Source organism: Corvus brachyrhynchos, unplaced genomic scaffold, assembly GCF_000691975.1.
Source record: "Corvus brachyrhynchos isolate BGI_N302 unplaced genomic scaffold, ASM69197v1 scaffold68, whole genome shotgun sequence".
In the NCBI taxonomy this organism is placed as follows: Eukaryota; Metazoa; Chordata; class Aves; order Passeriformes; family Corvidae; genus Corvus; species Corvus brachyrhynchos.
In genome coordinates this window covers 2,274,240-2,300,648 of record NW_008240039.1, presented here as the reverse complement: position 1 = coordinate 2,300,648, position 26,409 = coordinate 2,274,240, and the positions used below count along the sequence as shown (strand labels likewise).

General features: G+C 43.1%; 2 protein-coding genes across 4 annotated transcripts in view; one reads left to right on the top strand and one right to left on the bottom strand.

Moving 5' to 3' along the window:
* NADK (NAD kinase) overlaps positions 1-18,060 on the top strand; it is a 21,226-nt gene extending 3,166 nt beyond the window's left edge. Inside the window, exons 2-12 of one of the 3 annotated variants that reach the window (XM_008641180.2) lie at positions 3,229-3,442; positions 6,348-6,431; positions 8,745-8,874; positions 9,330-9,438; positions 9,700-9,785; positions 10,062-10,164; positions 10,971-11,122; positions 11,636-11,735; positions 12,391-12,548; positions 13,697-13,779; positions 14,840-18,060. In XM_008641180.2, coding sequence (XP_008639402.1) covers positions 3,270-3,442; positions 6,348-6,431; positions 8,745-8,874; positions 9,330-9,438; positions 9,700-9,785; positions 10,062-10,164; positions 10,971-11,122; positions 11,636-11,735; positions 12,391-12,548; positions 13,697-13,779; positions 14,840-14,987 — 1,326 coding nt within the window. In that variant the 5' untranslated portion in view covers positions 3,229-3,269 and the 3' untranslated portion in view covers positions 14,988-18,060. Of the gene's footprint in view, positions 1-3,228; positions 3,443-3,933; positions 4,114-6,347; positions 6,432-8,744; positions 8,875-9,329; positions 9,439-9,699; positions 9,786-10,061; positions 10,165-10,970; positions 11,123-11,635; positions 11,736-12,390; positions 12,549-13,696; positions 13,780-14,839 lie in introns of those variants that run through there. The other 2 variants (XM_017744032.1, XM_017744033.1) reach the window with 2 other exon arrangements.
* Positions 18,061-19,164: 1,104 nt separating this feature from the next.
* Positions 19,165-26,409, bottom strand: part of LOC103622316 — an 8,678-nt gene continuing 1,433 nt past the window's right edge. The window contains exons 2-7 of the mRNA XM_017744096.1: positions 25,314-25,459; positions 23,851-24,027; positions 23,048-23,161; positions 21,726-21,812; positions 20,251-20,398; positions 19,165-19,870 (exon numbers count right to left, since the gene is read on the bottom strand). Of these exons, the coding sequence (XP_017599585.1) occupies positions 19,839-19,870; positions 20,251-20,398; positions 21,726-21,812; positions 23,048-23,161; positions 23,851-24,027; positions 25,314-25,373 (618 nt within the window). The 5' untranslated portion in view covers positions 25,374-25,459 and the 3' untranslated portion in view covers positions 19,165-19,838. The remainder of the gene's footprint in view (positions 19,871-20,250; positions 20,399-21,725; positions 21,813-23,047; positions 23,162-23,850; positions 24,028-25,313; positions 25,460-26,409) is intronic.

The window sequence follows — 26,409 nt, the reverse complement described above, 5'->3', positions numbered from 1 at the left end:
GGACGCTTCCCGCAGGGATAACGGGCCGGCCCCGCTGTTCGCCTCCCGAGGGTCCGGCCCTGGCTTCGGGGGGTTCGTGCCCCACGCGTGGTGGGGTTCCGGAGAGGAAGGGTTAACAAATGGACTTGTTTTGCCTGGGCCGTGGACACGTGATGGTCATACTGTCTGGTTTTTGGTGGAAATAGCATTTGGGTGTGTAATCAAAACCTAAATTTGCAACTGCTGTCAGACTGCTGGGTTTTAATAGGGGTTTTGGTTTTCTTCAGGCACGCTGGAATAGGAAGTTCTGAACTAAACCAAGCTTTGTCTGTGTGATAGAGTTGTTCCTTCTGTTTTGTGTGTGACAGGGGGTTTAGTGACTTAGGGATGGAGTCATAGGCGTGTAACCTCTGCTGCAGTGCTTTCTTCAGCCAAATACAACCAAAAAAAAGCTCCACAGAGCAGAGCAACCAAGCACACAGTGCTTTGTAGCAATGGGACGAGGGGTACCAGTTTTGGATAAAGCACTACCTTCTTATGCTTCAAGAGAAAGTTGATAATAGAGTACAAAAGGAGCTTTGAATGACTGATGCAACTTCCAAGAAATCAGTATAAATGCTGCAGACTCGGAGGTGGGTTAAAATACTGTGAGGACTTTGTCAGGATGGACCCTGCAGTAATCCTTTAACCAGGATGATTTAGGGCGGGGCGTTTGACAGGAGAAGTTTGTTATGAAATAACAGCTTACAAGCATGGTCGTTATAAAATAAAATTAAATCCCTTGGTGATTTGCAGCCTTGTGCTCCTTTTGGGGATGTCATGGCGTTGTGTAAAGGTGGTTTGATTAAGCCCTTGGAAGTTCTGGGTCAGGGGAACGTTCAGTGAGATTGAAAATGGGAAACTACAATAAAACTGGAGCTGGATACGTGTGACAGGTGATTCACCTGGCTGCTGTGTCCCCATCACAGATATTTATTGTTAGATGTTGACACTTTCTCAGCTGTCCTTTATTCTGCCGTGTTGGACATTGAAATACTTATTTTTCTTGTGTGGTTTTTTTTTTTTTTTGGACATGATTTAAAACAGAGCAGCCTTTTCATTCGTTTGTTACCATGTGCTTAAAAGTTTTTTGGATCCAATCCTGGGAGCTGTTCAGTGGTAGTTTTATCTTATGTCAAGTCTGCTTATTCAATAAAGGTCTTGTGAGGGAATGTTAATTAAACAGTACACGGTGTAAGCTGTGGTTAAAACATCCTGAATTGGAAAGTGTTACATGGAGGGAATATCAAGTTCTTAGGCTGTATTTAGTAGGTCTGTACACTTCTTATTCCCAGTTTTGTGCTAATCTGATTTTCTTTACTGTCAGCATCTGTCAGATGAGCATTCTTCAGTCAAAGTCACATGGAAACACATCTTGCTTATTATATAAATTATTATTCTCTGCCTCCCTTACTTAACCAATGGGCACAAAATTTATATATGAGCTTAAACTGTCTAAAAATAGAGGTACATTTTGCTAATCTTAGCTAGACAAAATTGCACGTCTGTTGCAATGGCTGTTCCCCAAGTTGTGGTCACAGGTGACGCAGCAATGAGTAACCCCCAGGTAAACATTGATACCTTTCCAAGGGCAGGATGCTATAAATTATTAATGGCTGGCAGTAATTGCACCTCTTTGTAGTGGTGCTCTCCTTGGGTAAGCCTAAGCTACAGCAGGAGCAAAAGTACTTTCTAATTTGATTAGGTGGCGGTGCTGTCTAATTTAGTAATGAGTCCAAAATTACAGCTGCGTTTTATTGATGGTTTTGTCGTCTACAAGTTGGGGTGCTGGTGAAACTGTGGGGTTTGCCATCCTCTGGGGACTTTCCCCCCAGATATCCTCATTGTGGGATGATTTCCCAGAGACATAGTCCATCTTAATGGTTACAGCAATGTTTAGTTCCTCTCTCTGCTGGGTAAGGTGGGAAGTTCATCCAAAGCGATGAAACCGTTGGAAAAACATCTGCAAATTTTTACTGAACCAACTTTTCCCCCCCATGTTGGAATGAACTGACTTGAGGAATGTGCCGTTCCTCTGAGCTGCACTCACTTGGATACTATTTGTTTATAGTTTAGTGTTTGTTCATACACTGAAAGTTGGTTTCTGTTTTTATTCTGATAAGATTTCTTCTCTGCTTGCTTCAAGTAATGACGAGAACTTGCACACGAGCTCTGTAGAACTTCCGCAGTTGTTTCAAGTTTGGGGTTTGTTTTGGTTTGGGGTTTTTTTTTTACTTCTGCAAAGCTGTGCTCTAACCAGCTGTTTATCTTTCATTTGTGCTGGTTTTTCGTGGAACTGAAATATTGCACATTTGTCCTTATTTTATCCTGTTTGTTTTGGACCGTCCCCCCAGTTTGTCAAAAATTAGTTAAGAACTTAGGTATCGTCCTCCAACTTGTTTTTGTCTCTCCTCAGCTTGGTATTAACCTCTTTTTTTTCAAAAGCTGAGGCTTACTAAGGTTATTTCTGTTGCATTATTTGACAGGGTTTTTTCTTTTTGCTCTTAGAGTATTCTATTTTATCTGCTCAATATATGTATCACCTAATAGGAGACTTCATAGTTTTTCCTTTGCCTTAATTCCTTGGCACGTATTTAAAGCTTTTCTTTCTTTTCAATATCCAAAAGAAATTAATTTTATCTCTTACGTAACTGAAGACATGAATTTGTGCTGGTCTTGAAACAGCTTTGTACTGAGCCTCTTCTCAATCTGGAACACACTGGTCATTTTTAATTCCAAGGTTTTCTGATTACCTTGCAGAACTTCCCAGTTGCTCAGATTCTTTGGGGATGTGTTTATCAGTGAGCGTGAACTCTGTGTTTCGTGTAGCATGCTCCTCCAGATTTTCTTGCAGGGACTTTAAAGCACTTTAATTGCTGAAAAACAATTATAAAAACCACTGGGAAAACTCCACCTTGGTCAGCAGTGCTGACCACAGAGCGGGAGCTGAAAAAAGCAGGGAAATGGCTCAAAGCACCGACTCATCTCGGCAGCAATGCTCATCTTCTGGACAATTCCAGGAATTTCTTCATGTCTAGCACAATTGCAGTAATTTTTTGATGTTCAGCACATAATCTACTGAGAGAAGAGGGGTTGTTTTAGCAAAGCTTTCGTTTTTCTTGGAGCCAGCTAAAAACGTAATTCGAATTTAAAGGAAAGCTCTGTTACCTTTGCGAATACTGAGATTTTCCCTCTCCCTCTCCATCCCAGGGATTGAATTTCTCTCTGGCTGAGGTTCCTTCAGTTCCAGGATGGAGATGAGTCGGGAGAAGTTGTGTGCCAGCAAGGCTGATGGGAGCTCAGACTCTGCCTTCCACTGCTCAGCATGTCACGATGATGAGGAGTGGGGCAGCACGAGCCGGGGGCGAGCCAAGTCACGGAGTTTGTCAGCTTCACCAGCCCTTGGAAGCACCAAAGAATTCAGGTAAGGTCCCTGCTTTTTCCCCTTGTTGCTAAAGTATATGAAGTTATCTAGATTTTGTTTTTTAAATATGCCCATGAGGGATTCTTAAAATGCTCCTCAGAAGGTTCAAAACGAAGGTGGGGAGTTGAAGGTGGGGTGTTGACTATGAGCAGACTCATAAACAGAATCTCATGGCTTGTCAAAACAGGTCTCTGCAGAGCTCACAGTCTCCAAAAAACAATCAATCAACAGTAGAGACAATTCAGACTTTTACAAAAGCTCCAGCCAGAACTTTAGTGCTGTGTGTTAAAAACCTGTGTATTAGGTTATGTGTGAGGCAGCAAAAAGTGAGTTTGTGTTTGCAGACGGTTTCAGAGCAGTGAGAAACACCCACCCATTCTTTTTTTTGAGCCAAATTTCTGATCTCATTGCAAGGCTCTTGTCATGTGGACAGGGTGGATAGAACTTTTGATTTGGTGATCTTTGGACCCGCTGTAAATAGTGAACAGCGGGCAGGGGTAGCGCCGTGTCTTGATCATGTGGGAAGCACAGCAGGACTTCACCTTCCTTGTGCTGTGACCATCCCTAAAGCACGGGCAGAGCCACGGAGGAGCTGCTCAGCAGATGGAATTCCTGTGCAGAGCTCCTGCTTTGCTGGTAGGAATGTTCTTGGGAGGCAAGAGGAGATACGGGTGAGGCTGAAGATTTCAGGGGGCGGCTTTGTGGTGAAGGGAGGGAAGCTAAAAGCCTTGAAAGGTTAGGAAAAGACTTGCTCTTTGTGTGTAGTTCAATGAATTCAATGGTTCTGGGAAGTGTTTTCTGGTGGCTGTGCTCTGTTGTAGCTCTGGTGACGTGTGTATAGCCAATATATAAGATTTGATGTTTAAATTGTGCTGTAAAACTGGTGGTTTTCCCCTTCTCTGCTTAAACCTTTCAGTCAACCTGCATAGAAGACCATGTGGTCTGAACTTTTGTGTATTTATTTTTTAGCTAAACAGCTGCTTTTTCAACCAGAAGTGCTCTGTCCGTTGTGGGTTTGAATCAGGGTAATTGCTTCCGAGACTTTCCTTCATTAGGATGCTCTGCAGTCATTCACTGGCTGTCTTCACTTCAGAGCTAAATTGTCTCAAGGCATTTTGCAGGCTGTCAGGAAGTGCTGCTCTCAGGCTTCCTCTGTGGTGTTCAGCTTGAGGTAGCTGCCCAGCTGCTGGGAACTGATAAGTAGATTTCCCTAAAAGACGTAGAATTTGCAGGGCACTGCTGCTCATTCTTAGCAAAGGCAGCCTGACTGTGAATGGCTTTAAATCCTGTTCACTCAAACACTTTATTGAGCACTAATAAAACCAAGTGAAATCTCAGGGAAAATTTACACCAGTTACTAATTAGAGCTTGCAAGGGAAACTTTGTTGGAATGTCATGAAGGTCAGATGTGGATATTTAATGCCTTGGTGGGAACAGAATTTGGCCAGTTATTGGGAGTGCCATCAAATAATGACCTGTGTTGTGAGAAGGCAAAAATTACACTTATCTGGGAGAAGCTGGAGTGGAGCAAGAAGTGGGAGGTGATGCTGCCAGGGTGTTATTTAACTATCCTAATTCCAAGGGTAATTGTTCACAAGTAGAGAGAGACTTATCATCCCTTTGCCCATATTGGCACACACATTAATCTCTTGTTAAGTCAGTCCTTCCTCATTTTTCTGTTTATTATAAGTAAGGTAAACTTTGTAAAACACTTAGCAATGTTTTTATTTGACTTGGTTAGTCACGCCTGGACTTACAGATGGAAAAGAAATTATTCTGGTTTTGTTATTGGCATTCAAATCTTAGACTCGCATATTTTATTAGGCATGGAACAAATAAGATGGTGCTGGTGTTTCTTAATTATATAGATATGTTTAACCTGTGATCTGGTTTTGATTTTTATTAGATTTCTGAGCGTTTTTTTAGCTCTAGGAGTGAGTCATCAGGCTGGCCTGAGCTACTTGTAACACACAGTGGAAGGCACTGCAGTGATGATTGTTACTGCCAAGCAATAGGTGATTGAATTAAGCCCAGGAAAGGCATGTTTCCCTCTTCTTTTTAATGGAATAATTCTAATAGCAGTCACATAATGCTTCAACAGTTCCATGACTTGAGCAAGTTTTGCTCCCAGCTCCAGCTTTGCTGGAGGAGCTGAGGCAGAAGAGTTCTGAGTTGCTCCAGATAATCTCATCCTAGAGCCAGGAGTAACCCTGTGTCCTGGTGGGATTCAATTCTGAGGATAAATGACACCTCAGAGCTCCTGTTTATTTGAAGACCAAAATCTTATTAGAGAAATAAATGGGGAGAAATAGCATTTTTTTTAACCTGTTCAGAATTGCAGCCTGATGCTGCAGATACAAATCTCCATGTACCTTAGAGCTGAAGAATTTGTTTGATTAATTTATTAAGGGTGTTCAAATGACCAAGACACACATTGCTGTGACTTGACCATGCCAAAAACATCTGAAGGTGTTGGAGAACTCCTTGTAAGTGCTTGTCTGGGCACATAGTGGGAAACCCAATGTCTGTACATTACTGCCCTTAGTGAGGGTGGGAGCACTCACTGAGCTGTTTTAGCTGTATTTGTACCAGATTCAGTCATTCTCAAAATGTGTGCTTCTAGATAAGATGTAGTGCTTCAAGAAACACAGAATAAAAGTGTTGTTCTTGTGCCTGCAGCAGTGAAATTGGTGTCACTTAGGAACTGATGCAGGCATTGGAAATGTGAGAGCTAATCTGTAAGATTACCCTGCCTGGGAACCTCTCACGTAGGTTTAAGAAATGCACTTTGCCCTGCATTGCTTTTGTGCAGCTGCTTCAAAGGAGGGTTTGGTGTTTGAGCATCAGATAGACCCAGTTTGTCATCACATCTCTTTTACTCACTGATTATTTTCTCTGCATTCAGGAGAACACGCTCCTTGCATGGACCATGCCCCGTGACCACGTTTGGACCAAAGGCCTGCATGCTGCAGAATCCTAAAACGATTATGTGAGTACTCATCCCATCAGTGGCATTGTGCTCGTTCTGTGGGAAAGAAAACCAGTTTGCTTTTCCACTGATTCCACTTTTTTCACTCCCTAATCAACACTTGTTTGTATTTTATCTGATATTTCAAGATTTTCGTGTTGCTTGATTGCCATCCTGGGGGCTGCTTTGCCAAGTTGGCGTGGTCTACAGTCCATAGTTTGATGACTAAAATGGCAGCTCTCATATTTCCAACCCAACAAAGATTCTTCTGGGCAGCACAAGGGGAGGAAGAAGAACTGTTCTGTGTGCTGTGAAATCTGAGGGAAGCCTTCTCCCTCTCTTGGTGACGGTGTTTGAATTTGTACTTTCAATTTTTGTGTTTGATCTGTGGTACCTTCAGTTAAGGCAAGTTTGCTTTTAGACTGTTGATAAATGGTGGAAATAAGGCTGGTTTCTGCTTAGTGGGCAAATAAACATTTCAGTTTTGTAGGTTGGGTGGCATAAAGTGGTGCTTTCTACATCACGTGTTACATACTTAATAAATGGGGTCTTGACTTGGCCAGGTGAGGAATTTCAGGGTTTAACCAAGGCAGTGCTCCCTATTTTTGGGGGGCCCTGGCACAGAGAAGCTGTGGTTGTCCCATCCCTGAAATTGTCCAAGGCCAGGCTGGATGGGGCTTGGAACACCCTGGGGCAGTGGAAGGTGGGACTGGCTGGGCTTTAAGGCCCTTCCAACCCAAACCATTCTGTGATTTTTGCCCCTTTAAAAAAGTTTTATTTCCTTGCTCTTGCAGTTAAATATAAGATATTGCAGTCAGTATTTATTTGCCTAAATCTCTACCTCCGTAGACAGTAATCTTCCTGGTGACATCCACCCCTTTCCTGGGAAAGTGTGACACAAATCCCTCCCTTTGGTAACTCAGAACTTCCTCATTCTCCCCGGGTGCTGCAGTGCAGCTGAAAGCCAGCCCAGGTTGTGTTTACCCACCTGACCTGGGGCATTGCTCCTCCCAGGGGCTGGCCCAGGACAGGGATATAAGGACAGGGATGGGATTGTGCCAGGGCAAAGCTTGGGCAGGCAGGGCTGGGAGCAGAGCTGCCCTTAGGCTGCTGAAGGGAAAAGCAAACTGTAAATTACTTTTACTACACACGAGGTTTTGTAGCTTCTAAAAACAAGCAAGACCTTGTTGGGTTTTTTTTCTCCTCTGCTGTGGATAGTTTAATTTTGTTAAACTCTCCTCCCTGGAGGATTTTTTTTTTTTTAACAGAAAATTGTCATTTTTATGTGCAGGCTTAAGTTAGGGAAGGTTGGGTGTCTCAGTACAACCAGCAGCTCTAGAACTTGCAAACCTCTTTCTTGATGAGCAGAAGGATTGAATGACTATTCAGTGAAAAAAGGATCAGTGGCCTCTTGAGAGAAGGGAAAATCAAATACCTGGTTTGGTTTTTTTTTTTTTTTGAAATGGAATTTTCATTATGAAATCTTGCCTTGAAGATCTGGAATACAAGTTTTACTGCAGGATTTTTCTGTAAAGCCTCAAAACTTTTTATCAGAGCTGACTGAAATCTTCAATAGAAGAAAAAACATTTTTCAGAGAAAAAGGTATTCTTCTGAGGTTGCAGTTAGTAATAAGTGATAAAAGCCTCAGCCTTTTGTTTTATTTGGAGCTGTTGCAATTGACTGAGTCCTGGAAGGAAACATGAAGATCTTAAAGCAAGTTATGAATAATTTTTCATTCAGTAGAACTGCATGGAATTGGTGAGTGCAGCTGAAAGAGGCAGACTGGCTTTTGTTTGAATGAAGTTGGTGCTAGTTCTGGGTTTATTCCATGCTGCAATCTCTAGTTCTTGTCAGCATTATTGATACTAAAGTCCTGCATTTGCCTTTAGTTTGTGCTGTATTTGTATCTCAAATGTTAGCACTGAAATAAAATGAATTTTAAATTTACATTAAGCTGTTGGACTTAGAGTATTGGATGGGGCAAAAATTATGTTGTGGCTTTTTCAGATCCTCTAACTGAGTGTTTCTCCTTTTGAGTCAGCACTAAAACAAGAGGAAATCAGCATTGTGGTGTCAGTCAGAAGTTGATCTGAGAGTTTTTGTGGTGCTTCTGTTCAGGTCCCTGTTGGCCCAGGTCGTTCATAGGGCCAGGTACCAGAATTAGCAGCTGTTGGTTATCACCTGCACGTAGTGAAGGACAAACATCATTGCAATATGAATTACTGCCTTCCCCTGCCTGCTGTGTAGGGCTGTGTGCCCTCCATACTTTTTTTACCAGATCAGAAAGGTGTCACAACAAAATGTGGTGATGTTTGGGGCTTTTTATCCCCTAGGCACATTCAGGATCCAGCAAGCCAGCGGTTGACATGGAACAAACCCCCCAAGAGTGTCCTTGTGATTAAGAAGATCCGTGATGCCAGTCTGCTGCAGCCCTTCAAAGAGCTCTGTGTGTACCTGACTGAGGTGAGAAAATACAAATTATACCTCAGCTCTCTCCAGCTGCTGATTCTGTACAGAACTGTGCTGTGCAAACAAATTTTTACACCCACTGCATGTACTAAAATTTGTTGCGGGGCTTAAGATCAGTATGAAGCTTAAAACTAGAACTATTAAAGTAAAAACTTCCATTCTGTTTGCAGTTCTAAATTACAGGAGTGGGATATAAAAAGCTTAAACCCTTGAGCCTTGAGCAAACACAACAATGTCTCATGTAATCTATATTCCAAGCTTTAATTTATTAAATGGTCTGTGCATGCTGCAAAATTCTCATGAGGATCAGACCACACATTACAAACACGCAGCAGGTGCAGAACACTGCTGTAAAATACTATTTATGTGTCTTAAATTAGTGGAAATTATGGAGAGAGTCAAGTGTGTTGTTAGGAGGTCACTCACAAGCTTATTTCCTCTCTCTTCAGGAGAACAATATGATAGTGTATGTAGAAAAAAAAGTACTGGAAGACCCTGCTATAGCTAATGATGAGAATTTCGGACCAGTGAAGAAGAAATTTTGCACCTTCAGAGAAGGTATGGAAATGATTTCTTGAAAGGACAGTTGGAGTGGTTTTTTGGTTTTGTCTTGGTGTTTTCTTAGCTGTTGGGTCAAGTTTGTAAAACTTTGGTGTCTTTTGCACACAGTTGTTGTTACATCTTAGTTGTGCTTTTTGTGTATTTGTGAGGGAATGTTTGCATGCTGCAAATTGTGATTTTTCTTCCTGTTTTTTGTTAGGAAATTAAGATTGTGGATACAATTTAATTCAAAACTTTCTATTTCAATGTTGCTCCTAGACTATGATGATATCTCCAATCAGATAGACTTTATCATATGCCTGGGAGGAGATGGGACCTTACTTTATGCTTCTTCACTTTTCCAGGTTGGTTCTTATGGGAAATAGATCCAGAAACTTTTCTTTTGGAAGTATTTAAAAGTGCATTTTTCCCCCCTTTGTTGCTGAGTTCAGCATTTGTCTTTTGTTCTTCGTCCCTTCTTTTTTATCCAGCCTGTTTTACCTTGTGAAAATAATGTCAAATGTGTTGTTTTTATTAAGCACAGTTGAAGTTTCATCAGTAGTCACAATATTTACAGGCAATTAGTTGAAGTATGAATTGCTTTGACTGAGTAGCTTTAAAACTCTTTTCTTTATTGATAGGGTAGTGTACCTCCAGTTATGGCTTTTCATCTGGGATCCCTTGGATTTCTTACTCCATTTAATTTTGAGAATTTTCAGTCCCAAGTCACTCAGGTTATAGAAGGTAAATTTAAGGGGACGAGGTGTGGTGTTTGTTTGTTACTTTTTCTTAATCAACTCTTTTAGGTTGGCCCTTAAGATTTGAAATTTGAGAAATGTATCTGAAGTGAACAGAAATCTTAAATGAACAGAAATATATCTTAAATTAACAGAAGTTTTGCATTGCATTGACCCATCCAGTGCTGCTCTCTGTACTGCTCTGCAAAGGAAAAGGGCTAAGAAATAACTTTGTGGAGTAAATAAGTATAAAATAGTGTAGAATTTACACTAAATGACAGCTAAACATAGAAATCAAGTGCAGTGTTTAAGTACTGAGAAGTCAGGCAAATAAAATATTTGAGGAAATAAATTCTTTGTCCCTTGAATATGAGGTTATTTGAGTTGCATCCAAAGTAGATTCTGGAAAAGATGTATAAAACTCTCACATTACCAGAATGTTGTCTTTTAATACATGTTTCTAATGCTTTAATTTTCTTTAAGCTTAGCTTTTGTCTTACTGAAGATCACATGAGCCCAGCAGTGTTTTCCAATCTGAATCACGTCTATACAGAATTTAAATTTTCTTTGTACATCATAAGAAAAGTGGGAAGGGACTGGCTTGAAATTTGCCTTTGATTTTTGCTCATTGCTGCTAAAAATTAGTTTTGAGCTTCAGCCAAGTGTAGCCAGTTATGCTGGGAATGAAACTGGGAATGTTGAAAGCTCAGGAATAGATGGATGGCATTTCATAGAGCGTGTTGTCATTGCTGGGGTTTATTTCCTGTGCCAGCTTTTCATTTTTGTGTGTTTTCCCCTGTGTTTCCTCTCCAGGCAATGCAGCTCTTGTTCTCCGGAGCAGGCTCAAGGTGAAGGTGGTGAAGGAGCCCAGGGAGAAAACAACAGTCCAGAATGGGATAGAGGAAAATGGAGTCGTGTCTGCAAACCTGGAGAAAGAAGTGGGCAAGCAAATTATGCAATATCAGGTCAGAGGGCAAAGCAAGCAACAAGAACCAGGATAGTTTGTAACTTCGTATTTGTTTTATGAAAACGCCCCCCCAGCAGTCCAGGGCTGGTCCTTGCTGCTGCAACTCACAATGTGCTCTGCATGCTGAGGAATTGCTGCATGTATTTGTGCACTCAGAAGTGCTGATCGTAATTTCACAGAATTGTTTAGGCTGGAAAATATCTGCAAGATGGAGCCCAACCTTCCTTCTATTTTGAAAACAAAGTAGTAGTTCTAAAGTGAGATACACCAAGCATTTTTATAAATGAGAAGAAAAACCTTGCACATTGTTAGTGACCAACTCCTGGAAATAATTCTTAACATCTCAGAAATTCAGCTGGCACGTGATAGGACGGAAGTGTAAAGAGTTTAATTTGCAGATACTAAATCAGCACAAATATTTAGAAGATCTGGAAAAACTGCTTTGTTTCGACATTTATTTCATTGCCAAGGCAGCAGCAGCAGACTGGGGTAATGTTTGGTGTCGTGGCAGGTCCTCAATGAAGTTGTGGTGGATCGTGGCCCTTCCTCCTACCTGTCCAACGTGGATGTGTTTCTGGATGGGCACCTGATAACCACGGTGCAAGGAGATGGTGAGTGCTGCTGGAGCTTTCCCAGCTCAGGGGCAGGCTGCTGTGTTTTCCTGCAGGGTTTTCTCTCATGGAAACAGAGCCTCAGTTCACTGCTGACAGCAAACATGAGTGTGCAAAGAGTAGGTGTGTTTATTCCCCCAGTGAAGCTTTAAGGTGCTGAAAGATTTTGTTCATGGGCTTGTGAGGGCAAGTAGCTCTTTTTTGGGGTATTATATTTCAGGCTAAGGGCAAGAAGTAGCTCACAAGAGATTGGCCTGGATATCTGGAATTTGCTGAAGGCAAACAATCTCCACTCATGAACAACAGGAGTCAATCTTTAAAGCTCTTACCCTAAAGAAAAAAAATGAAAGTCATTATAAAATTGTGTAACTCAAGATGCAGAATTTTGTGCAACTTCTGAAACCACGTGGCAGGGTCAGAGGGGAGTTTCTCACTTGGTGTGTGTTGGGCTGCAGTTGAGCTGTGAAATCCAAGTGGAGAGGTTCACTTTCCTGGCAGTGGGGTTTCTTGGTGTGTCCCAGAACAATCCCTGGTTGTTGATGCTGATGGCAGTGCCTGTTTGCTGTCCCAGGGGTGAGAGTGGGGTTTCTTGGTGTCTCCCAGAGCAGTCCCTGGTTATTCAGTGCTGATGGCAGTGCCTGTTTGCTGTCCCCAGGGGTGATCGTGTCCACGCCGACCGGCAGCACCGCGTACGCCGCCGCAGCCGGAGCCTCCATGATCCACCCCAACGTCCCTGCTATCATGATCACCCCCATCTGCCCCCACTCCCTGTCCTTCAGACCCATTGTGGTTCCTGCTGGAGTGGAACTCAAGGTTGGCTCCTGTCATTTTATTTCTCCTTGTGAATTAAAAACTTCTGGAGTGGCCACGGGAATATGAGGAGGGTGGGAAGTGCCGTGTGTCTCCTGCTTGCTCCCACTTGGAGCAGGTTCAGACCAAGTCTGATTCAAGAATGTGGCTTTCTTTAGAAGAATTTCCCCACCAGTGGAATACTTTACACTTTTCCTACTGGCTTGTAGCTCTGTAACGTTCTACAAAATGGGAATTCCTACATTTGCATGCTGAAAAATGTTACATAATCTTGGCTAAAGTGCCTGTAAACAATCAGTGCTGAAGGGAATCAAAAATTCTCCTTTCATGCAGAAATATTGCAGAGTTTAAGTATATATTGGTAGCATTATCTGCAATTCACTATTTAGCTTTTGTTAATGTTGTCTTGCAGGAAAAAAAAGGGGTATTTAACACCTGGATATAAAATAGACAATGTGCATTTTGAACAAATATTCTTGTGCAGGGAAGAGCTCCTTTCTCCTTTTGTCTCTGTTACAAGCCTGCTTAAGTAGGAAGAAAGCTGATTTGGAAGGGCTCCTAGAAAAGTTAGAAGATTAGCATTGAAAATGAGTGTGTTCTGGACTTTTTGTTCCTGTTTTACGGCATAAATTGAGTGTTTATTCATGGCACTGCTCTCAGCCCACGCTTACTTTCATGTCAGTGGGTGTTACTGGCCAGTGGTAGTTAATTCTTTTAATAGGAATGTATGTTAAATAGGAGCAAAACTTCCTAAATTTGACAGCTTTGGAGTCGTCATGTATTAAAATCTATTTTTCTGGATCAACTTTTTAATTTTTCTTGAAAGAGAAGCTAAATCAGCTCCTGAATTAAACTAAATTAACTGAATTAAAGCATGAACTGGCTGGAACTGGAAGGTCTGTGTGGGTTATGACCTTGTACTTACAAAAAGGGGATTTATTACATCTAGAAAAATATATGTTTATCAACAAAAAATGAAGGTTTGGAGCTTGAGTGGTGTTACTGCACTGCTGCCATGAACAGATGAGGAATTCCAGTGCAGCTGTGGAGTTACAAAGACTCAGATCTGCACTCAGAGGGAGGATGGAGGAGGTGTTTGTTCCTTGCTCTTGAGTTTTGGACCTCAAGTTCAGCTCATTCCTGTTTTTCAGATTATGCTCTCCCCAGATGCCAGGAACACAGCGTGGGTTTCGTTTGATGGAAGGAAGAGGCAGGAAATATGCCATGGAGACAGGTCAAGCCTTTTTTCTGATTGTATTATCTCTAAGTATAGAAAATCCTGATTCATGCAGCTCCCTCACTCTCTAACATCTGCCAAAAGGAGTTTTGGCAGTGAAGAAACAAGCTTCTATAAACCCTAACACCTCCTAGAGCACAAACTGCACTAAAAGGATTTCATTTCTAACTTGAGTTCTTTAGATCTTCCCATAAAAGCAAGTGAAATGTTCAGACTCTGTAAACATTGCGTGCTTGGCAAGGAAGATGGGCATATCTTTAGAAAACTCTGTAAATTTTAGCTTCAAGATGAATCCTAGGAGTTTTGGGAGGTATAAACCAACAGGAGCTGCCTGTGAGCAGAGCTGCTGGAAAACTCCATGTGGTTTAAACTGGGTTAACTGGGAGTGGTTGTGGTCACTTGCTCTGGCTTTGAGTGAGCAGAAGGGTGTGAAGTCCCTCAGTTCTGTGTTCAGTATGTGGTGGTGGAGGTGACTAAAGGCAGCTGTGGGAAGGAGATTGGCAGATTTGTTGTTCAGGATGCCCTTTTTCCTCTTGGCCCACACAAGTTGCTGTGAAGGAAAATGTACAGCTGGTGTAAGCCTCCATCCTGAAAAGTTTTATTTCCTCTGAGCTGGAATCATCTCTAGAAGTAGTTGAGGAGCCCAGTGAAGATTCAAACCCAGGGTTTGGCCCATGGTTACACTCTGGAATCCTTAGGCCTGTTGCAACTGAAAGGCCAAGGTGGTGCTTTGGGTTTCCTTTGTCCCTGTGTGGGTGATGTGAAGCCCAGCCAGAGGCTGCAGGGTGCCATGGAGGGGCTCACAGAAGTGTCACACAAAGTGTCCCCAGAGCAGCTGCTCGTTGTTTACAGCTCAGCTGAGTTCAGCTTTAGCTTCGATCACTGATCATGCAGAGCTGTTGTTCGGCAGCGTTGGTGAATCAGTGCTGTGCTGGGTGGGGAGCAGGCTGGGGTTTGGGGAGCAGGCTGGGGTTTGGGGAGCAGGCTGGGGTTTGGGGAGCAGGCTGGGGTTTGTTCAGGTTGCTGTGTGCTGTCTGACTGTCCCGTGCTGTTGCAGTATCAGCATCACTACCTCTTGCTACCCCCTCCCCTCCATCTGCTTCCGGGACCCCGTGAGCGACTGGTTCGAGAGCCTGGCCCAGTGCCTGCACTGGAACGTCCGCAAGAAGCAGAACAACTTCGCCGTGGAAGAAGAAGAGTTCTGAGTGTCCACATCCAGCAGGACTGGGGCACTGCAATGTGGCAGTATCCCCTCCTCTCTGCTTGGATTTTGGAGCTCTTGGTGTGGGCACCGCCCTGGACCTGCCTTGTGGTTGTGGTTTCTATCCCTCAGATTCTGTGGCTGGAGAGGGTTGTGTTCCTTTCTGTCCACCAAGAGTAGGAGTGGAAGGCTCTGATGGTTCTAATCCAGTGTGAATTTCCTTCCAAATGAGCAGTCTGAGAGTGGATTGTTCCTGACTGCTACCAACAACCACATCTGCAGATTTGATTGTAACCTCTAACTTACCAGTTCCATGGTAGGCTGAATGTAGCTACACCAGGGAAAAGTGGCAGCAGAAAAGTGGCATTAAAATCTCCTCTTTCGGTTTGTAACTCCATTTAACACTGCTAAGAATAGAAAGGCTCTGAGAAGATTTTTTAAAAAAAAAAAAAAAAAAAAGCTCCTCTTTGTTATCTTAAATACACCTTGCCCAGAAAATACTTTCTTACTTGCAAATGTGACACACTGAAGAAACACCCACAAAGGATGTTTTTTATTAATAGATGGAATTAATAATAAGTATATATTTTTTATATATACATTTCTCTCTCTTGTGCCCGTTTGAGCAGTGGCTGACCCTTGGCTGTCAGCACTGTGGAATTGCCCACAAACCACAGGGATGAGCATTAATTATTACAGGTGTCTGTGGGTTTGTAGCTGAGCTGATTCATAGCTCTGCACTTCCTCTTGGTGGGAATCATCCGTGTGTTGGTTTTTCCTATTATTTTTGTTGGATTCCCTGGGATAAATGGTAGCATTAGAGACTATCATGTTTAAAAAAAAAATAATAATAATAATTCTCCAAGTGTTCAAGAAGAATCTGGACTTCAGTTGCTACTGTATTCTAGTTCCACTGTTGTCCTGAAGAAAACACCCTGTTCTAGATCCTGAATGCCCTCAACTTCCATGGATATGTTCCAACTCTTGGTGCTGAGTAATCCAGGATGGGATACTGCATTGGTGGGCTGGAGCAATGAGAGGACACATTCCCAGTGGAGTAGCAATGGTGCCTTCAGCACACTCAAGATATTCTAAGTCTCATATTTACTTTTTTTAAGATGCTTTCAAATGTTTCTAACTTCTCTCTGTACATATTTTATTGTGTGTGCTTTTATGAAAGAACAACAACAAAAAAAAAAAACCCAGCAAAAGAACTGGTTGGGGGGGAAAAAAAGGGTTTGTACTGTACTTTAACTGCAAAATAGCAAACCCAAGGATAATGTTTACATTTATGTTCTCTGTGGTGCAGTGTCATGATCATCTTATCCAAACTTCAGCATTTTCAAGTCTTGCTGCGTTGGTCACGAAAGGAAGGGACAGGAGCTGTTAAATGCCCGTGGCAGATTCTTGCCAAGGGATGAATTTACTGATTGAGGTGGGTTTTCCTTGGGAATGGAGTGAGAATCTCTGCTGAACTTTTTCCATGATTGTCTTAACGTTGTTTCTGTGGTCCAAAGTGGAAATAGGAAATGGGTTCATTTCCAAACTCTGCCTGACCTGTTGTCCTCTGGTGGTTTCAATAATGTCTCATCCCTTTTGGATGCTGCCCTGGGCTGAGTCCATGAAATGCAGGTGAGAGCACTTTTCCAGAAAAGAGAAGCAAACTCTTGGGTTAACGATTCAAATCACAATGAAAGTGTGTTCATATAAATTAATACTTGGTTTGTACATTTTGTAAAATAGAATATTGGTTTGATTTGGTCAAAAACAGACAGATTTTGGGATATCTTGGAGAATATCCAGAGAGCTTTTGGGATTTCTCTTTCACTTGAATCCGTAGTAATTGTTTTATCACTGTTTTGAAGCTGCTTACGGGTTTCCTAAGTGGAGTACTCAGTTATTTGATAACTGGTTACTTTTTGAACTAGAGAAGTGTCAGGCTTTTTGCTTTGAAACTATTTTATTTAAACATGCAATAATTGAGAGAAGGAACAGTGTATGGTGTCTAGAGAAACGTGTGGATGAGTGGAGAGTGAGCAGTTCTAGGCACACTGGGGAGTGGAAATCATTTTGCAGAGGTGAAATGATTTATGAGCCTTATCTAGTATTTTTTTAAAGATAAAACTATATTCAGCACTTTTTATTTATGCTTTTTATAATACTAAAGCTATTCTTGATTAAATTGCTGAACTTTTAATTTTCAGAGTGCACAGGTCATGAAATCTGTAATCAAAGTGTACTGAACTACTTTTAGATCTACATTAGAGGTTGGCTTGAAATTTATTCTTTCAATTTATCACCTGCTGCAATTGCATTCTCGGGGGCGGCTGCAGCTTGCTCGTTAAAAATTCCCTGCTGATAAAAGCCTTTTTCTGGGTGGCTGATCAGCCCAGGCAGAGCTGCAGCCCCTGGCTAAGGCAGGGCAGTCGCTCAGTGACTTCAGTCCTGGCTTTTCCTCCAAAAGCTGCCTTGATTCTCCCTGTCCCAGCTGCTTTCTGCCTGAGCACAGCCCGGGCTGTGTTAATGCATCACAAAGTTTATCTGAGTGTACAAAGTCCCTTTTCAAGGCTTTTAAGTTGCAAACTGCAGGAGAGTGAGGCTGGGGCAGCCCTGGAGTTGTGCATTTTAACTGCTCCAGGAGGGGGGAGTTGAACCAGAAAAAAGCTGAAATGCACCTCACTTTATTGGCAATAAAACCTCATTTTGCTGATGTAGCTTATTCAGAATAACTTGGTTAAACTGTGCTAAAAGGGGTTTGCTGATTAGGAGTTTTTAATAAAAGGGTTTGTAAGTCACTGGTACCTGCAAATCCTTTCATCTACAAAGGGCCAAAATGAAAGCTGGGAAATTCATTTGGTTTTGGTTTTTTTTTTTTTTTTAAAAAAAAAAAAGTTATCCTCTGGTAGAAATTGAAGAAGTTGTTACCAACTGTAGTAGGGAATAAAGCAGTGTACTGAATTTTTAAAAGATGAAAAATCCTGTTACATATTGTTAACACATTGAAAACTTTGTTTAAATATTGTTGAGAAACAAAATATTTTTCAATCCTTTCAATAAAATCTTTTTGTAAAGTTGGATTTGTCGCTTTGCCCTTTGACTGGGGAGGATATGAAATTGGGAATACACAGCTACGTGCTTGGAATTGTGTGGGGTTTGACGCTTCTCATGGGACAGTGGCATCTCTTTTCTGGGAATACACCCAAAGGTTTTTTGAATGTCTGATACCATTTGTTCCTCAAAAGTCTCAAAATAAATGCTGGATTTGCTGTGCAAGTCAAAACAAACCTTGTGCACAACCAGCTGGGCTGCATTAAATGCTGTTTTTGAAGGCCCAAGAATAGAAATACCAGGAAAGAAAGAGGTAAGGGCAATGCTGATCAAATAATCCCTGATAATTTGATACCCAGCAAGTTTAGGATTGAAAATGGGGTTTAAATGCCTGTGGCACGTTCTGCCAAGTTCCGGAAACTTCTCCCATGGAACTTGAGATTAATGATGATGTTAAAGAGTCTTTTGATTTCATAATTAATCTGTAACTCATTCCAGCAGTTGAGAGAGATGTGAGGAGAGGCCTTTTGCAGGTAAAGGAGCTGTTTTTACGTGGAGTTTTTGTTTTACAAGACACCATGGAAAGGGTTTTCCCTCTTTCCATGCCAGGCTGGTGACAAACCCTTGCTGTCCATGGCCAGAGCAGTTCCTGTGACAGTGACACCGTGACCTGGCCATAAAACTGCCCCTAATTCTGAGCCAGCACAGGCTTTGTGCGGGAGCAGAGCCTTCCCCTCCTGCTCTGCTGCCTCTGGGCTTGGCTTGGGGAAGGACTGAAAATGTTTTATTGTGATGTTTAAATGTTTAATTCTTCCAGCAGCAACTCCTGCTGCCACTGTGACTTGTGGGATGAAGTCACAGAGTCAGCTGCTGCTCCGTCAGCTCCTGCAGTCTGGCCACACACAATTAACCTCTTCTTGCCTCCCTTGGGCTCCAGATAAAGTAGATTGGAGTCAGGTTTAGGAGATTAGGATGAGAAAAAATATTTTTAGAGCAGTTTTGATGGAATCCTTGTAAATTTCCCTAAATAAGTATAGGTCAGTAATAATTTTTTAATTTTGCTTTTTGCAGTGTGTAACTACCTGCAAGATAAAGATTGGTGCTGTTCCATGTGAAATAATTATCCACACACAAACTGTGCTTATACTTTATTAAAAAATAGCCAGTAGTTAAAGGTTCCAGTCAATAAAATACCAAACTTTTAAATTACAATATTAAAGGCTTAATTGTAACAGTCCCCCTGGTATGAAATGGCACCTTGGTTACACTGAGGGAGGGGTGAGGTTACAGGGAGTAATTTTCATGTGTAACTGGGGTTAAAAAAAAAAATTGAAGTTTCCTGAAGCCAGAGGAGCAGGAAGAGCCCCAGCCAGGGGACACCACTGCCACCAAAGCATCAGGGCTGGACCAGCTAAGAAATGATGGCAGCACAATCCACTTCTAGACTGGGGTACAGAGGATGGGTGTGCAAATTTCCTTTATGATCTTTGTGTATATCCAGGCAAAAAGCATTGAAAGGAGCAACATTCCCCACTCACATGCACGTGTGAACCCCTGTGCTTCCACAGCAGCAGGAAAAGAAGGGAGTGAAAGATGCTTTGTCCTGGCAGCAGGATCAGCTGGGAATTTCCCAACCTCTTTAAGCTGTGTCCCACCTGCACTGCTCCAAGCACTGTGTGACATCTTCCTGAACCTCCTCCATCCTGGGAAAGTGACCCATTACCTCCACCCTGACTGCAGGTCCTTGGTCAGGAGTTCCTGGTGTGACTTCACTCTCTGAGAGCTGCAGGGGGGGCACGGGGAGGGCTCAGGAGTCGATCCTTCCATAGGAAGAAAACACTGTGGGAAGAGAGGGAGCTCAGTCAGCACCACTGCAGAGGCTCAGTGCCCCTCATGGAGGGAACAGGAGAGCTTTGGGGTATTTCACATTAGCGGCTCTCCAGGTCCCTTTATTGTCTCTGTATTACACACTATGAAGACAGAGATCTGCTCACACAGGTGTGATTCTCTGGACAGCAGCAAAAGGTTGCCAGCAGCTTTCTTCAGGGAAAAGCCTCATCTATTCCACCCAGCCCAGTTATTCTGAGGCTGCAGAACTGCTTGCTGTCATTGGGGATCTGCCTTTTCCTGTGACCATCCCTACGGATTTTCCTGGCTATTTCACTGTGACTGTGACAGGACAGGCTCCACCCTTGCCAGGGAATTTTTGGGGTACTTACTTCTCTCCCTCAGCCCCTGCCCAAAGCTGCGGTAGACGTGAACCAGAGCCCAGAACAGAACAGATTTTATTGTGACAGAAATGCAGGAGCCAGTGATGAAAGCAGCTTCCAGGGTGTAAGAATTGCCTTTGCCCCACTCCCTTATCACCTGCAGGAAAAGGGAGACATGAAACCATCACCACCTGCTGCCACAAAGCCTTGAAGCCACGATGTGCAACCAAGCACTGAATTTCTGAGAGGAGTCACGAGGTGGTCATTGGGGGAAAGAAAAAACAAAAACCCAACTGGTTGCTTTGAAACCATCTCAGTTGTCTGATTTTATGATGTACAGACACTGTGGGGTCCTGCTGTGCTCTGCCAGCTCAAACAGGCCTGGAATAATGGGAAGATCCATTTGATAAATGGGTCCTCGAGGCTGTGGGTGGCTGCAGCCCCCGGGCTTTAGTGGTGTCTGGATGTGAGGTATGAGAAACACTGGCCATTCTCAGCATTCCAGCCCTGCCCAGGATGAACAGCCTGGTTTCCCCTTGCCCTCCTCTCTCCTCACCTCCTTTCACACATCTTGTGGGAGGTGCCCACTGATAAAGGTTTTATCAGTGTTCCAGTGCCAAAAAACTGCCCCAAACTGGAGTTTGTTGGGCTTGCACTGCCTTGTTTTGGCTACAGCAGGATCAACAGCTGGGGGTGCTGCCTAAGAAATTCTTTAAAATGCAACAACTGAGCCCTGGTCAAATGCTCTGGCACCACTTGAGGCTTCTTGGGAAGAAGGGGACGAGTTGCATATCTTGAACAAGATTCTGTTTCATCTTCCCCTCATCATTCTTTGCAGGGACTTCCAGAGCCTCTCCCTCTAATCAGTTCAAGAGCAAGTGGACATGGCCCCTGTCCTGAAAAGTTGATCCTGGAGAGGCAGGATGCGCTCTGTTCTCTTTAAATCCAGCAGGAGCTGCAGGGAAGGGGTGAGGCAGCACCTTTCCCCTTGCCCTCCTCTCTCCTCACCTCCTTTCACACATCTTGTGGGAGGTGCCCACTGATAAAGGTTTTATCAGTGTTCCAGTGCCAAAAAACTGCCCCAAACTGGAGTTTGTTGGGCTTGCACTGCCTTGTTTTGGCTACAGCAGGATCAACAGCTGGGGGTGCTGCCTAAGAAATTCTTTAAAATGCAACAACTGAGCCCTGGTCAAATGCTCTGGCACCACTTGAGGCTTCTTGGGAAGAAGGGGACGAGTTGCATATCTTGAACAAGATTCTGTTTCATCTTCCCCTCATCATTCTTTGCAGGGACTTCCAGAGCCTCTCCCTCTAATCAGTTCAAGAGCAAGTGGACATGGCCCCTGTCCTGAAAAGTTGATCCTGGAGAGGCAGGATGTGCTCTGTTCTCTTTAAATCCAGCAGGAGCTGCAGGGAAGGGGTGAGGCAGCACCTTTGAGGCCTGAGGAGGGCGAGGATGAGACCCCCAGCCTTGCTCCCCTTACCGTGTAGAGCAGGTAGATGAGATAAACCACCTCAGGCACATTCTGAATCAGAAAAACCCACACCAGAGGCTTCAGCTCTTTTAAAATCTGCAAAATAAGAAGTAAAACAAGCTTTTTAAGTCATTGCTATATGCTCTATAAAAGCTGCATATTTTTCATAGCATTCCAAGTGTTGGTTAAGCTTTGCTCTCCACCTGCCTTCTCCACCTGTGTTTTCAGCAGGCAATTCAGCCTCTGTTTTCCACTGAGCTGGGCCAGGAGTGATGATGTCCCTTCTCTCTGGGTACACGGAGATTTTCTCTTAAGAGCTGAATGTTTTCACAGATAACAGACTAAAAGCTCCCTGTGACTTTTTCTCCACCTCTATTTTTTGCTACAGAGAAGTGCAGTCACTGAGGAGTCAAATGTGGGAGAAGCGAGAGGACTGAAGTGTCAGGAGAATTCAATTTCACAACTCACCCTGGGACTTGGGAAAGAAGAAAGGGACCTGAGCTGGGAGGGCAGGTCTGAGCAAAGGCAGGAAAAGCAGCTGAGTCACTGGGGGTGAGAGCAGTGACTGTGCCAATGTTAGGATTGGATTTGATGCATCTGACCAGGACCAGATTTCCCCCAAACCCAAAAGTGATGTGTTTTAAAAGCACAATTTTAGCAAGAAAAACCATCAAAACACATAGGAAGTTGTATTTCAGCTGTCAGGAGTTTGTGTGAATGACTAAAGCAAACACCCCAGGAGCCTAAAACAACATCCACCCCCAAAAACCCCTAAACTCCTTCCTGGTAATAAAAAACTCACTTATCTGATGTACTTTGGCCCTGATTCTGCAATCATTCTTGGAACAGAGGCTCAAGATTTCAGAGGAGGTTCAGTCTGACATGAAAAACGACATTTTAAGTTCACAAATCTTTAAGTTAACCTGGAAACTGTTCCTGAGCTTTGAAGGAGATGCCCCAATAAAGGACCCCTCATTTTCTGGTGTGGTTTCCTAAGGATTCACTGTATCACTGGAATAATCTGGGAGACTGCTCCCAGTTTCACCCAGCCTTGGCAGAGGTAGAAATATTGAAGACAGCGTGATCCTCCAGGTTTCATTAAAGTGCCCAAGGACTGAGACTAAAGCAATGTGAAACAATGACAATGTGACATTGTTTCACTCCGTGCGCTCAGCTCAGGCACAGATTTAGACAAAACCTGGCTTCAGCATTGTTGGCTCTGCTGTTCTCCATCCTGGCTCCCTTCCCTGAGCCTGTGGGAATCCCTCAGGGTGAGGATGTGCAGTGCCAGGGGTTGTGTGTCCCTGGTGTCTCTGTAGCTGGACACTCACTGCAATGATGCCCACGGTGACCTTCAGGCAGCCCCACATGACGCCCGTGGCTGAGATGATGTTGTGCAGCAGGGTGACCTCGTGCAGGCTGATCAGGAGGATGCACAGGCACAGCTGGGGGAGGCAAAGCTTTGGTGAAATCATTGCTTGGAGACCATGCAGCCCCACCAAAAAATACCTGCCACAAACTCCCTGCCAACAGCAAGTTGGGCACGGGTCTAAAAGCTGAAATTATTCCTCATGGAATGGGAAGCAAGGACAGAGGTACTTAATAATCCATAACAGCAACAACACAGGACAGGGAGAGCAGATAAAGCTTCAGTAATGCAGCATTAAATAAGAATGAGGGGTGGTTACAGATCTTGGGTTCACTTCCCCCGTCTGTAACTTCATTTTCTGTCTCACTGCCCTGTTGGTCAAGTTCCCCTCTCCCATCCCAGAATAATTTTCTCAGTGCAGGAGCCAGCTGGAAAGCAGGAGACTGGAGGCTGAGATGTGCAGGAATAATCTTGCTTATTTCAGGAGGCCATGGGTGGGTTGGAGCTCCTGGATGCAATTGGTTTTTTACGGATAAACTTCCCAAAAACAAGATTCAGTTCTCCTTTTGTGCAGGACAACAATAAAATACATTTTGATCCATTTTAATGGATTTTAGCTAAGCTGTGGCAAACACGTGGAGATAGAACCATTATTAAGTTAATATTAATAAAGGTAAGAGAGACAATTGCTCTTGGAAGTTGATAGCTCAGCTAATCCAGGATATTATCAATAAGAGGGAAAAAGGGAATGTGGGGGCTCTGTACCTGTGCCTGCAGATCAAAAGTGAGCATGGAAAAGCAGAGGTTGAGCATGAAGTACTGGGCCTGGAGGCTCTCCAGGGCACCTCCCACCCGGAATGCCATCATGGACTGGCTCTGGATGAGGATGATGGCACAGATCACATCGAAGGAGCCCACCAGCAGGATCAGCACAAAACGGGCCTGCAGGGAAGAGAAACAGGGATGGGATTGGCCACAGCAGGGACAGGCTGGCACCTGGAACCCAGCTGGAAATACAGACAGGAGTAACAAAATCTTAATAGAAACTGATTCTGAGCTTCCTGGTGGAATAAACCAACCTTTCCCACTGGGGACAGTGGGTTATTCCGAATGCTGGACTCGTAAAATCCCAAGAAATCCAGTTTTGTGTCTGGGTTGTGCTGGCATTCGCACTCAATGTCTGCTGCCTTAAGGATGGCTCAAGTGGCAAAAGGTCCTTCAGAATTACATCAATATGAAAATACTTATAACTAGAAATGATTCTGGCTCAGAAAGCAGAGTTACAGTAATCCAAGTTACAGTTAGAGTAGTGAAAAAAATACTTAATAGTACTGCTCACATTTACACCAGGCTTTACTTTGAAGTCCCTGTTTAATATTTAAACTGATGACTTGGCTGTGCATTTCTTTGATGCCTGTTCCTTATTGGCCCCACCAACCCAGTTTGCTGCAGATAAAGTGGGTCTATTTAAACATCCAATTGATAAATAAACAGAATTGGCAAAGGCTGCTTTGCTCCATCTCCCTTGCCTGGCTGCCACCTCTCCTGTTGAAGAGTAATTTTTGGATGACTTCAGAGCAGGGAAACACCTTGTTGAGAAATATGTGATAAAAAGAAAGCACTTCCACGAAGCACAGCAAGTGGAAATTTAACTACAAATCTTAGGAAGGCCCAGAAAACAATCCTTTGATAAATTTTACTGCTATGAAATGCAAACAAGATAACCCAGAGTAGCATTATTGTATCTTCTTGCTTCCTTGCAGCTTCCCATAAATCTCATAAAAACACATTTATGAGCATTGAGGTAATGGCTGTGCCTATAGGTTGGGGGTTCCAGTTCTAGCCATAGGTTAGGTTTATGTGACTTTAGGCCAGACATTTAATAAAGGGAAATCTGAAGCAGAGTAGGTGAAGTGAAGGATATATTTTGAAGTAATCTTGTGTAATTTTGTGATATTTCTGTTATTTTTGGGTGCTGCCATAAGGAAATTCAGAGAACACCTAAGAGAAGATTTGCAGTTGTGGGTGTGCACATTTTGTTGTCCAGTAGGAATAATTCAGCCAGATCCTCTGTTATCAGCAACAATAATATATATATAATTTCTTTTATTTTTTTTATATATGTAAGATAAAATCTGTGTTACCACAGACACCTTGCCTTCCCAATGATGGATTTTCAAACCCAAGCTGTGGGGGAAGGTAAAGCTGATTAAAAGCAGGAGACTGACCAGGAGTTTTGGCTTCTGCTCAGCAGGGAGCACGGTGAAGTTGATGATGGAGCGGAGCATCACGAGCAGGATGGAGAGCACGAAGACAATGAGCTCCTGGCGGTTCTCCTGCAGGATGCCCCTGGTCACATAATACACACAGAACACTGGGGAGGAGAGGGAATGTCAGTGCCAGGCCAAACAGGGGCAAAACTTCCAAAGTGGAAGGATCAAAGTGTCCCTGAGGCTCCTCGGTCTTTGTTCTTACCAAAAACCTTCCCTAAACCAGATAATTAAAACGCTCCCCACTGTTTAGCACACACAAGAAATTAAATAGTGAGTTAGATTTTTTTTTAATTACTTGTGAAGTAACACCATGAAAATGGCAGTGTATTATCCAAACTGGCAGCTGGGCTGGGTTATTCTGTGAATACCACACTGAACATTATGTCCTATTGTTTCTCTGAATTCAATGAAAACAGCACCATTTTTAGTAAAGAACTGAAATCACATCATCTTCTCAGAGTAATTCAGGTGAGTAAAAAGCAGTTTATTACTCAGACACACCCCTCAACAGTGGTGTCTGTGTGCTCTGGCCACTGCACATGGTTTGTGTGTGGAACTGAACCTGGACTGGATTCAGTTTATTTAATTGTGGAAATTTTGAAACACCCCGCCCTGCAAACTGTAATCCAAAAAAGAGTCGGGTCAGGGAAGGTCTGAGTTCTATTTTTATAAAATACATCAGCCCCCAGTCAGCTGTTGCTATGAACCTTATGCCTTTTTGTCAAAACTTAAATAAGACAAAGGCTTTGTTCTTTCACTGGATGCTCCTGCAAACACTGGTTGATTCTTACACAGCCAAAGTAACAACAAATTTCTTTTTCCAAAGCACTGATTCCTTTAACTCCACGCATCAAATCATCCACATTTGCTGTCCTGGGACATGGGGACAGTGTTGTACAAATTCTCAAATTAAATAATAACTTCAGTCTCCCTAAACAGACCTTTAGTGAATGAACTTCCTTTTTCACTGCCCTTAACAGGGACTGAGGAAATGGGAAATGATTGGCAAATTACAAAGTGAATCATGTGATTTTCTGGCCATGACCTCAGG